The 11,067-nt window shown below is 43.9% G+C and overlaps 2 protein-coding genes across 4 annotated transcripts; one reads left to right on the forward strand and one right to left on the reverse strand.

Moving 5' to 3' along the window:
• The first annotated feature begins 566 nt into the window (after positions 1-566).
• On the forward strand, positions 567-2,239 carry LOC144067534 (protein C1orf43 homolog). Its single transcript, XM_077591369.1, has 7 exons — positions 567-894; positions 963-1,064; positions 1,235-1,343; positions 1,414-1,467; positions 1,541-1,707; positions 1,770-1,828; positions 1,908-2,239. Exons 1-7 carry the CDS (start codon positions 832-834, stop codon positions 2,113-2,115), a joined length of 762 nt encoding a protein of 253 aa, XP_077447495.1. The 5' UTR covers positions 567-831; the 3' UTR covers positions 2,116-2,239.
• Positions 2,240-2,471: 232 nt separating this feature from the next.
• On the reverse strand, positions 2,472-10,545 carry tuft1b (tuftelin 1b). Of its 3 annotated transcripts, none has more exons than XM_077590024.1 (12): positions 10,330-10,545; positions 9,600-9,638; positions 5,043-5,135; positions 4,902-4,976; positions 4,751-4,816; positions 4,588-4,671; positions 3,766-3,873; positions 3,455-3,678; positions 3,273-3,378; positions 3,104-3,187; positions 2,942-3,036; positions 2,472-2,792 (listed from the first exon to the last, which is right to left on the reverse strand). In XM_077590024.1, exons 1-12 carry the CDS (start codon positions 10,438-10,440, stop codon positions 2,720-2,722), a joined length of 1,158 nt encoding a protein of 385 aa, XP_077446150.1. In that variant the 5' UTR covers positions 10,441-10,545; the 3' UTR covers positions 2,472-2,719. The 3 variants fall into 3 exon arrangements, with proteins under 3 accessions (XP_077446150.1, XP_077446149.1, XP_077446151.1); XM_077590023.1 differs by having other exon boundaries at positions 4,588-4,674; XM_077590025.1 differs by lacking the exons at positions 9,600-9,638; positions 10,330-10,545 and adding an exon at positions 7,909-8,075 and having other exon boundaries at positions 4,588-4,674.
• Positions 10,546-11,067: the final 522 nt, after the last annotated feature.

Genomic DNA, 11,067 nt, shown 5'->3' on the forward strand with positions numbered 1-11,067 from the left:
TTTAAAAGAACAAAATAAAAATAGTTTTTTTTTTTTTATTTCAACACACACTTTGCACAGATTTGGCATTTGTGAAGAACACGAAAAGCATCGCATCACTCCTGTAAAAAATTGTGAAAAAAATACAATTTACATAAACCCCGATACAGTAATGTGTTTTAACTGTAATACACTAACATCGAGAATTCCATTCATAACAATTAAGTTTCTTAGAAGTTATGTGTTATGTGTCATGTTCCACTTAAATTTTTAAATTTTTATTATTATTATTTTATTTTATTTATTTTATTTATTTTATTTATTTTATTTATTTTATTTATTTTATTTATTTTATTTATTTTATTTATTATTCTTACTTTTTATCCTTGTGAATCTTTGTATTTTATGTCTTGCAATGCTATTAAGTGAATTGGATTAAATAGGGAAGACACACTGTCTATTTTTTACATTAAATTCAATCCTCCTGAATAGTATTATTTAGTATTTATTTTCATTGGCACATGTGCCTTGATTAGAACGTTACAGTATTTTACTTACAGGGGCACAGTTGGTGTTTTCTTAGTGCTCCTTGTTACTGTCGTTTACGGTAATTGTGATGAAGACGACAACGCCGGGTCAAGCTAGCTGCTTTAGCCGAAAAGCGAGCCAGCATTCGTAGCATTATTTTGTTCAAACAACTGTATTAAAAAAATATACGCTCTCTCAGTTATGTGTCACGTAACATACTGTTATAAATTAGCCTCGGTTTTGCGCTAAAGTGCTGCTTTTGCAACCTGCTAACGAGCGAGCTAGCTGGTAAAGTACAACAACATTTCTGAACACTGGTGTCAAATGGCGGACTCCCCGCCGCTGTCGGGTGTCAATGTGGTGTTGGTGATGGCCTACGGAAGTTTGGTAAATTAAATACACACATTTTCCTTGCCGTCGTCGTGTCTACGCTGACGTTGCTTTCGTTGTGACAGGTGTTCGTGCTCCTCTTCATTTTCGTCAAAAGGCAAATTATGCGTTTCGCCATGAGATCTCGGAGGGGCCCGCACGCACCCACCGGCCATAATGCTCCAAAAGTGCGTATTATCAGCTTTGTCTTGTTGAGATTTAGCCAATCGTTTGCCATTGACAGCGACAGACGTCCAATCCATTTGGACTGCGAGGGTGGCAGGGATATTTGCTTCCAAATGGAAGCAACGTCTGTCGTCTTCGATGTCAGCCAATGAATTGATGTGTTTTTTAACAGGGTTTACGGGAAGATATCGACTCCCGTTTGTCGAAAGTTCACGAGATCCGCTTCGAACCCCGTCTCCTTCACGAAAGAGATGTCAGGCTGAGGCGTGGATCGCAGCTCAGTGAGTTCCCATGACCCTTCCTTCAAATCAATGGCAAAAGAAGCATCCTTCTCAATGAGTTTCCCAACAGGTTGTTACAACTACCTCTACAGGATGAAAGCCCTGGATGCCATTCGGGACTCAGGTGAGTGAGATGCCAACATTGGCGCCTCTTCACATTTCCTCCCTCCACGTCGGCGCTCTCCTTTTGCCACCAGGCATCCCGATGGAGGAGATCTGCAGCAGCCCCAACGCCTTCACGGGCCGATGTTTCCGAAGCTGGCTGCTGGAGCTCCGCAACTCGCACTCGTTGATCAAGAGCAGCCGCGGCGCGCTCATCGATCGCCTGCTGGAGGGATACGACAGCGCCCGCCACGGCACCGGGGTGCGGCTTCGGCGGCGGCCCGCTCTCGCGCCCCGGGACCTCATCGTTTGCTTCCGTTTCAGGTGTTCGGAGAGGCTGAATTTCTTCAATATCAGCAGGCGCTGGACGAATTGGCAGACACGTGAGTCCATTATGGTTCTGTTCCGGAGCTAGGAGTCCAACGCCGCGATCCTAATCCGTTTCTTTGTTGGCACTTTTAGCGTGAAGGCGTACTTGGGCAACAGCAACGCGGAGCAGCAACACCAGCGCGCGGCCATGGATCTGACGGCTTCTCCGGCCCGCGGCGCTCCGTCCACCATCCAGGTGACGTACCTGCCGTCGACCGGCCCGCGCAGCAAGAGGCCCAAACACTTCCTGGAGCTCAAGAGTTTCAAAGACAACTATAATACGCTGGAGAGCACTTTGTGATTTGAAATGTGATTATTTTTTTAAAGTCTTGCTATCGTTGATGCTGTTTATTATTGTGTGTTTCTGTAAATAGTTTTTTTATGGGTGAGGCGCCTCAAATTAAAATGTTGATTTGAGTACAAAAGTATTGGTTTTTGGTCAGTGTATTCAATTGAAGTCATCCATGTAGTGTCTGTCTTAGGCCACTAGAGAGTACTGTAAGATAACTATTTTGAAAAGGTATGGCTGTATTTTTCCTTAAGTGCCGATTTAATTCACATATTTTATTCGCTCAAACTCCTTCAATTCCAATTTATTACAGTAGTATAACTTGCATTCTACAGATTCTGTTTTTCAGTTCAAAAGATAAAATCAGATCATGTAAATCCAATTTATTCACCGATTTAGAACACAATCAGTCGGTGCACATATACAGTATCTATCTACATTTAAATAAACATCCACTCCAAATCAGTAGTCACCTGCGATGGCCGCTATCACATCTACGCAGTCGTATATGCACTTAATTTGGCGTTGGGGACAAAAAACTTCGATCGAGGGCCTCGAAATGCACAGCGCTCGTTCAATCCGCGCAGCATTTACACTGCGACAAGTCGTTTGACATTTATGACTTGATCTCGATGACTTTGATGAAAGGGAGGGACTTGTTGCCGTGCGTGGATGGCATCAGAGGTTTGCTAATATGAAGAGAAAAAAAAACCCGAAACAGATCAATCTAGGTTTAATTCGTGTTCTTTCGTTGCCAGTTCAAAGGCAGCCGACGTGTTAAAAAAGGGCGTCTTGTTGATTGGCGTGACTGGCGAACGAAGGCGAATGGTAAACCCACCTGTAGATGACGACCGGCTTGTTCTCTGCACTCTTGAGCGGTGGGGGCTCCCGGCCAGACAGCAAGTGCTCCATGTGGTCGTGCAACTCCCGGTTCTGTGCGCACATCGATCATTTTAAGACAATTCGAAGTCAGGAGTCTGGCGATTTAAGGCGACCTGACCTCGGCTTCCAGGAAGGCCATTTTCTCCTCCAGATCCCCGATGGTTCGATCTCGCTCCTGCAGGACGGTGCGGGAGTTCTGCAGCTGCGTGACAGAAGGCGCAAGTCAGGCCAGCTTCCCGAGGAGTTCCATTTCCACACGGGATTGCCTCGCCAGCTCCAGAAGGTACCTGCTCGATCATCTGTCGCACTTTCCTCTGCTGACTCTTCAGCATGTCGTCCAGGTGGTGAATCTTCTCCTTGTGCAGGGCCACTTCGGTCTCCAACTGGCTACACCTGGGGACACAAAGTCCGGATTGCACTCGTACCTGGCCTCGCCAAAGACCCGACTGGTGAATCCTCGGTCACCCACCTGTCCTCTTCTTCTTTCCCTTCCCCGCCTTGGGCCCGGAGCCGCAGTAGCTCGGCCCGTTCGGCGGCCACGCGGTCCCGCAGGAGCCCGCTCTCGGCCTCCGTGTTTCCCAGCAGCCTCTGCAGCCCTTCCACGCGGCGGCCTCGCTCGACGGACTCCGCCTCCGCCCGCCGGAGACGCTCCGACTGCGTGGCCAGATCCGCTCGCCGCTCCTCCGACTCCGCCTGTCGGGAAGTCAACTCCATTTTGACTCTATCCGTTTGCCGAGCATCTTCCACGGAATTCCAATAAATGAAGGAACGTGCACGCACCTGCAGCCGATGGCGCTCTTCCCGGTGCCGACTCTCCATGGCCTCTATCTGGGCGTGGAGGCGCTTGGTTTCCTCCCGCAAGTTCTGCACGTGATTCTCGACATCCTCCTGAGGACATACGAAAAAAAATGAAATTTCAAATGGTTTGGACGCCTGTCGACGCAGATGGCAGCCAACAAAAAAAAATATGCAAAAATATCCCGTTATTATCAGTATCAGAGAAATGCAAAATCCAATTTATCCTATGACAGCAAAAATGAGTCAATAAGTATGTTGGGTATTAATGAATCAATTTCAGCATTGATACTTGGATACTTTTGACAAAGCTGGCTGCGTATCAATTTGTGGGCGGGCAATGCTATCATATTAGCTGCTTGTGCGTGAGAGATAAATTGCCAAGCGCGTTATTATTATTGTGGCGGAGATATTCCATCTTGTCTTAATGATGCGGAAATCCAATTGCGACGAGATGTTCTCTCTCGGTCATCATTTCAATGTGCGCCATTCATTTTCTTTTAATAGGAAGGAAGCACTCACAAACAGATGACACAAAGGAAAAGGCTTTTTTTTTTTCATCGACCGCAATAATCGTCTGCTCAGAAAACGGACAAAAAGACAACATGTTCCTATTTTAGCCGCAAATGCAAGACTTGGACGTCATGAAAAAAAATGTAAAGGACTGAGAAAGCCTGAAAACTGAATTCGTGAGGAAAAAGCTTGATGGAGCCAGATAAACTATATCCAAATAAATGAAGATAGTCAATGGTAGACGCCTAAAACACACCCAAACAAACCCAGCGGCGAAAATAAAAGTGAGCTCACATTGTGGTCAGCGTAGTTGTTGCAATTGTTGTTTCCGTTGCCGATGGGCGCCGTGTTGTGGACCGTGTAGCCGTTGGCCGGATACTGCTGGGGAAAAAGGGGCTTTATTTTTGTTTTGTTTTTTTACATCATTTTAAGCATTACCTTTTTTTTGCCCGCTTACCTTCTTGACGTTATTATTTTGTCTGGCTGCCATCTGTTCTCTCAAAGTCTTCAGACAGTACCTCACCTGGCCATTCAACAAACAAATATATAATATATAATCTATATAAATAAGGCGAGAGGAGGCGATCGCCGACCCGACTCATCCTCACCTCTTGGATCTGCGACACCTCGTCCGTCAACATCCTGACGCTGTCCGTCGTCTCGGGTCGGTTGTCCAGGTAAACCTGCCACACGCCGCCACGTCAACGTCACCTCACGAGAAGTTTGGGGGAGAAAAAGGCCTCACGCACTTTGACGACTTCCACACTTTCCTCCGGGAGGGAGACGATTTGCGTCGTTCCTCGCCGCTGCTCGGGATTCCTCGCCGACGCCACACTGCTTTCCTGCGTGGCAGATGTGCGAGATAAGTGGACCTCAGAGAATTAAAAAAAGAAAAACGCGGGGGCGTCGCTAGAAGACGGACGTAAGCACGATGGCCCCAAAGTTTTCCGCCGTGGCCAATGGCTGCCCGGCAACCCGCGTGAAGGTCACGTCACACCCCCTGGGCAGCGTCACGAGAGGAAAAACAATGGGGCCACGCACGCCTCGGCCAAACCGCGAAACACAATTTACCATGGCAATGGGAAAAAAATACAAAAAAACACTCTGCAGGAGAAAGCGTGTCATGAGAGAATATCAGGAGGAAATGCGCTGGCGGCTTGTTTTGGTTTTGTTGTATTTTGACACCATTTCCTAAACAAGCCTCCAAACCACAGGGAAGTATTCTGCATGTTTTCTAAAAGGCGCTATCGGTCGATACGGCTCGCTCACAAAATGGGCACGGGCGTAAAACTCGCTACAGTAATTCCTCGTTTATCGTGGCAAATAAGTTGTGTACTAAGTGAAAAATCGTGAGGCGGCGACAGTGTTTTGAACATTATTTGTACTTTGAATTGAACTCCCAGGTGTTGACAATGCTCCCTAGTGGCCAGCGAAATCTCCAATTGTGACTATTGTGATGATTTTTTTGCGACGTCACAATTGAAACTCACGCGAATGCCTGGCATTGATCAAAGCGCAATGAGCGATACAATTCTAAGGAAAAAAAAATCCGGTTAGCGTCGTGACTCATCAAAAGATTGATTTTCCCTCACAGAGTCCTTTTTCTAAATGCATTTACACGGTGAAGGTGGCTAATCCCGTTGAAGAACACCTAGCCTTAACGACTTAACGGCGGCTTTTCTCTTGAATGCGCTAAGAAAACTTGCCGTGGAAGCGACGGGCAGGCGTTATGTAAGAAGAGGGGAAAGGTCAACTCGGGTCGTAACGACGTCAAAGAAAACCAGTAAAGTGTTTCTATACACTCCTGATTTACTGTTAGCCATGCTAACACAGTATGGTATTAACAGGTATTAGTAGTAGTACTACATTTTCAAATTTGAAAATAAGTCACCTTATTCCAGCCATACGTTTTTTGCCAAAAGTAACAAGCAAAAATGTTCTATTGTGGAGTTAGCACGGGGCTATTTTGCCGGCGCCAGCACACGGCTCGTAAACTCCCAGGGGGCCTTGCGTGCGTCCGTCCGCCAGACGGCTGGAAATGTCAGCAAAAGGCGATTTGGCACCACGGCGCCGTACGCTAAATCACTGCCGACGCATTCCCAGCATGCCACGTTGGGTCGTTAACTTCCAATGGGAGCGTCGCAAATTTGGGCGCGAGCTAGGCTAAGACTAATTAGCCGTGAAAGGCATCGGGAGGACAAGACGGAGAGCAAACAAGCTAATTACGACAGTTGCTCTTGGTTCTGATGGTTACATTTTTGTCACAAATTTAGACTTCAGCACCCCTGATTAAAAGTTTTATCATCCCAAAATGGATATTCTGATTGGTCCCTCATTAAATCTTAACATTTCGCATCAAATGGTGATTTGATGTGCTCATTCTGTCCAATTTAAACAGTGTAACATACATTCGAATGAAATAATACACTGTATTTTGGGGAAATTATTTCCAAATAAATGAGAATAGTTCGTAAAAAGGTCTATTTTTGAGAAGATTTTTGTTTTTAAACAAATTGGTGTTCTTATCAGGCCATGTTCTGCTTTTACTGAGCGCAAGGTAAGATAAGATGATGAGCCAAAACAAAGTGGAAATACTCGTTCTTATTCTTGGCATCACGTGAGGAAAATGCCATTAGCGAATACCAATAAACAAACAACAACTACTACTGTGTCAGTGAAAGTGCCGTTCTAGAACGAATCGCATATTTTGACACATCCGACTCATTGACGCGTCCAAACATGTCCAAAAAATAGAGCCAACGAGCCGAGCCCCGAGGAAAGTGTGGTTTTTAACATGGCCGCTGCAAATGTGGCGACGAGGTTCGCGGGCCGTACATCAAAATTTGTGACAACGGCGGCTTCGCGGCGGCACGTGAATTCCAAGAGTTTTTTTGTAGCGCAGCAACTCCACAAAACAAATAACAGCCAGTTAAACGATTACGAAGAAATCGTTACATTACGTCTGGGACTTGGCGTCTTTCCAATTGGGAAACTTTTGGGCTAAAATTCCAATAGAACGTGAAGGGACAGTTAGCAAGAAACGATTACGTTTCATTTCGCTATGACATTTCCAATCCATTTTGCCTGGCAGCGATCCCTCATCTGGTGCGGCAAAAATTCATCCTTTTGGCATCTGTAAAATGTGTTGTTGGTCATTTTTGTACGACTTTCTCTTATTGAAAGTTAAGACCAAATATCACAACAAGTGATTTAGCTTTATAATGGCCCTGGTTTTTTTTAGACATTATGACTGCCAAAATATTTCTCTCAAGAGTATTTTTTAAAGCAATTTGTTCCATTTCCAGCATGCATTACGACAATAATAAAAAATATGAATTACATCTTAGGACCCAATGGCCTAGCTATGCTGAATTATTCTTTTTTTTGACAATTTCAAGCCTTTAATCCAGCCAACATCTGTACGGTGCTATCCAACGAACCCCACACACGTTACGATTGTCGAACGAGCTCATCGCTACTGGGCTATGACAAACATTTATTCCAAATATGATTGTAGCAAAGTCACAGCAGCATCTCACAGCCAGCATTTCTGACTCAATTGCAATTATATTTGCTATAACCAGGGTAAAATAAACGCATTGTAGCGATATCTACCTGCTCAGAGATGACTACCAAGGTGGTCTTCCCGGCATCAACTGGCATCCAGACAGCCGGCATGTGTGTGTGCGCGTCAGTGTGTGTGTGCGTCTGTGTGTGTGTGAGAGAGAGTCAGAGCGTGGGAAGCACGTTTGCCTTAAATGGCTGGGTGAGGCTGCTTGCTGCCCAACCCTGTTTCCTCAGGATTCTTCAACCAACACATCAAGCTACATCTGCTCTAACGCCCCCTACTGGGCTACGGTGATCGCCAAACTCAATGCAAAGCGCATTAATCCTTTGTTGCTATAGTAGGGAATGAATTATCGACTAGCAAGGTGACGGGGTGGCAATGGCGGCATTGTGTTGAATGTCTTACGTAACGTAGATTAATGAAGAGTTGGACACACACACACACACACAAAGTGTGGCAGTGTCAACACACAACTGAATGCCACCCACTTCCCTGCCAAGTGTTTTTAGTCAATACAACAAAGGAGGAATTTGTGTTCTCAAAACAAATAAGTGTATAAGCCGCAAGATAGGCTAATGTTTGTTGACACCAAACAATATTTTGGAGTCCTTCAAGAGATGTCAAAGCGCAATGGATCACAAAACACAAAGGGCAATTGAGGCTAAGGGAGTTCCTAGAACGTTTGGCCCTCGCGGCAAAATCCCTCCGTGACGCCACGGTATTTGTCAGGGCTCGACGGTGTGCTCTTTTTCGCTCCGCGGATTCTTTCTAATCTGTTCATTCACGCTGGCGGAACACATTGATGAAGCGGCTCAAGGCGGTGAAAGCGTCGTCCAACGCGCCAAGCGGCATGGCAAAGCGCCTTTTGAGTAAACGTAAAAAGAAAACATGGAGTCTTGGCTGGCGTGCTCACTCAGAGGGCCAAAAATTGTCTAGACACGAGTTGAGTTGCATGCCACTGAAATATTTGGAGTTTTAAATGGCTAGAGGGCTTAAAAGCAATCCAAACACAATTAAACTAACATTTTGAATTATTTTTTTTAATCTGCAGCTTTGAAGTTGACATGGCACTTAAGTAGTATTTAAGTACAGGACAGTCCATACAGTACAGTGAGTGACGCGTCATCAGTTAGTTAATAATTAACTAAGATTATACAACAAGGCTGCATCAACAAATAGGTTCCAGTCAATGGACCTTTGACTAAAAGCATAATTTTGGGACCCAAAAAAAAGTACTGGGAATAAGTCTGGTTTTAGTTTGGGGCGTCTTTAAAAGAAAACGATGTCATAACACATAAATACAAGCTAAAACTAGACTAAACTTGCTTCTAAAACAACATTTAAACAGTTCAAATATGCAAAAATGATGTGTAAAACTGGACGTTCAATAGTCTATCATTTATCTAAATAATAATAACAATCATTTCATGCGTATTACATACTCACTTTTTCCTGTCCTTAACAATAGGCATTTTTAACATTTAATTACTAAAAAAAAAAACATAACCGAATCAACAATAAAATACAAACAATTAAAAAGATAGCCAAGTGGCTACGACGTCATTGGAAAAATTAGCTAATTACCACTAATGACCAGCCGGTAGCATCAAAAGTATAATTAATGTGCACATTAGCCAAGGGCATAAAACTATTGTTTTCGCTTCTCGGTGTTCACACGAGAAAATTGTCGAAAATATGAGCATACTGCAAAGTTCACTTTGATTCAAATTGCACTTACAATGCTCCGGAGGTCGCCATGCGTCGTCCCTCCTGACATCTTGTTGGAAAGAAAGACCGTAGACAAGACACAAACAAATGCGAGATTAGCACGGAAGTATGTCTATGTTACGAGTCTGACCTTGCACTTGTTCTTTTTTTTTTACTCCTAGACAAGTTTCGACTCAAGTTGCCACGGCAACCAGACCTCTCGTGACCGTAATTTAACCACGGAATGGAGCGGATTCTTTTCAACTTGACGAGTTTATTATCTTTTTCTATGACAGGCGCGTGTCACTTAACATGGAAGTTCTTTCTAATCTAAGTGATAAAACGGATTAATTAAATTTAAATGATAAAAAAAACTATGCCAAATAACACTTTTTGGTATGATTAACTCCATGCCATTTCAGGCGATAGAATGATAGGAACATAATGAAAATTAAAGAAAACGTATTATCAACTTGCTGTTTTGACCTGTTTAATTTTATCATTACCTTGCCACACCTGTTGTGCAAAATAAAGGCCACGCCTTGATTTAAATGTCCTTGCGGTCACATCACTTTGAATTTTTTTGCATTTTTGGCATAGCTTGGAAAAATAAAGCACCGCCTCACTTTCATTCATCTAATTTTCATGAAAGGGCAACATTGTTTTTTTTCTTACATTCACTGCACCCCTTACTAAAAGTCTGGTATAACATTAATTTTTACCTTAGTTTATCTGAACAAATTTGAAGGAAGGCTTCTGACCTTTGAGACGTTGACGTGGGCCGCATGGGTCAAACATTTGCGCCGCCTTTTACTCCACGGGAGCGTCGGGCCTTCGGATGCCTGCCTCAATCTCGTCCAAAGCGTCTCCATGGGCTCGGCAGTCTCTTTTTTCAGTGACTAGTAGTCACATTTTTCCGCAGCACAATCAACGACGCCTTCGTCCACTTGCCAGTCGACTTAATTCCGTATCGCGACCTGTAAATAGGATAAGGGTTGACATCCAGCTTTATTTACCTCACAAGTGCTCTACTTGTTTACCTCGAGTCTTTTACTCCATGTTCAGTTCATTTACTTCATGTTCTTGTTAAAAAGCTGTCCACTCCAGAAGAAGAAAAGTAGTTTTTCCTTATTAGATAAAAGCGCCCGCAGGATGTTTAAGCTCAAGACTAATGATGAAATGTTAGGGAAATGTTGCTTATTTTCTTCCTCTTTTTTCCCCGTCTCGCTGTCACAAAAGCTCTATATTGTACTTTTTTCCGTGAGAGGGTTATTGTACTGTATATCTAACTCGAATAAAACAAAATACTGAAATTCTACTTTTCTACATGATTAGAAATAACAAAAAGGTACAGTTAATGGGCCTAACTCCCTCTAGTGGTAAAAAGGGCTCATGCAGCAGAACATATGTAAACATTGCTTTGTGGGTCATATTTAAGGACATTTTCATCATTTGCTGCAGGCTAAAAAATAAGATAAAAAGGGGGAAAACTGGGCAGT

The sequence above is a fragment of the Stigmatopora argus genome, chromosome 21 (genome assembly GCF_051989625.1).
Source record: "Stigmatopora argus isolate UIUO_Sarg chromosome 21, RoL_Sarg_1.0, whole genome shotgun sequence".
In the NCBI taxonomy this organism is placed as follows: domain Eukaryota; kingdom Metazoa; phylum Chordata; class Actinopteri; order Syngnathiformes; family Syngnathidae; genus Stigmatopora; species Stigmatopora argus.

Coding starts and splice junctions, on each gene's coding strand:
- tuft1b (XM_077590023.1), bottom strand. CDS start 10,440: ATGGAGACGCTTTGGACGAGATTGAGGCAGGCATCCGAAGGCCCGACG. Junction 4,675..4,750: donor AAAATAATAACGTCAAGAAG/GTAAGCGGGCAA, acceptor CTTTTTCCCCAG/CAGTATCCGGCCAACGGCTA. Junction 3,037..3,103: donor TGGCCTTCCTGGAAGCCGAG/GTCAGGTCGCCT, acceptor ATGTGCGCACAG/AACCGGGAGTTGCACGACCA.
- LOC144067534 (XM_077591369.1), top strand. CDS start 832: ATGGCGGACTCCCCGCCGCTGTCGGGTGTCAATGTGGTGTTGGTGATG. Junction 895..962: donor TGATGGCCTACGGAAGTTTG/GTAAATTAAATA, acceptor TCGTTGTGACAG/GTGTTCGTGCTCCTCTTCAT. Junction 1,708..1,769: donor GCGCCCGCCACGGCACCGGG/GTGCGGCTTCGG, acceptor CTTCCGTTTCAG/GTGTTCGGAGAGGCTGAATT.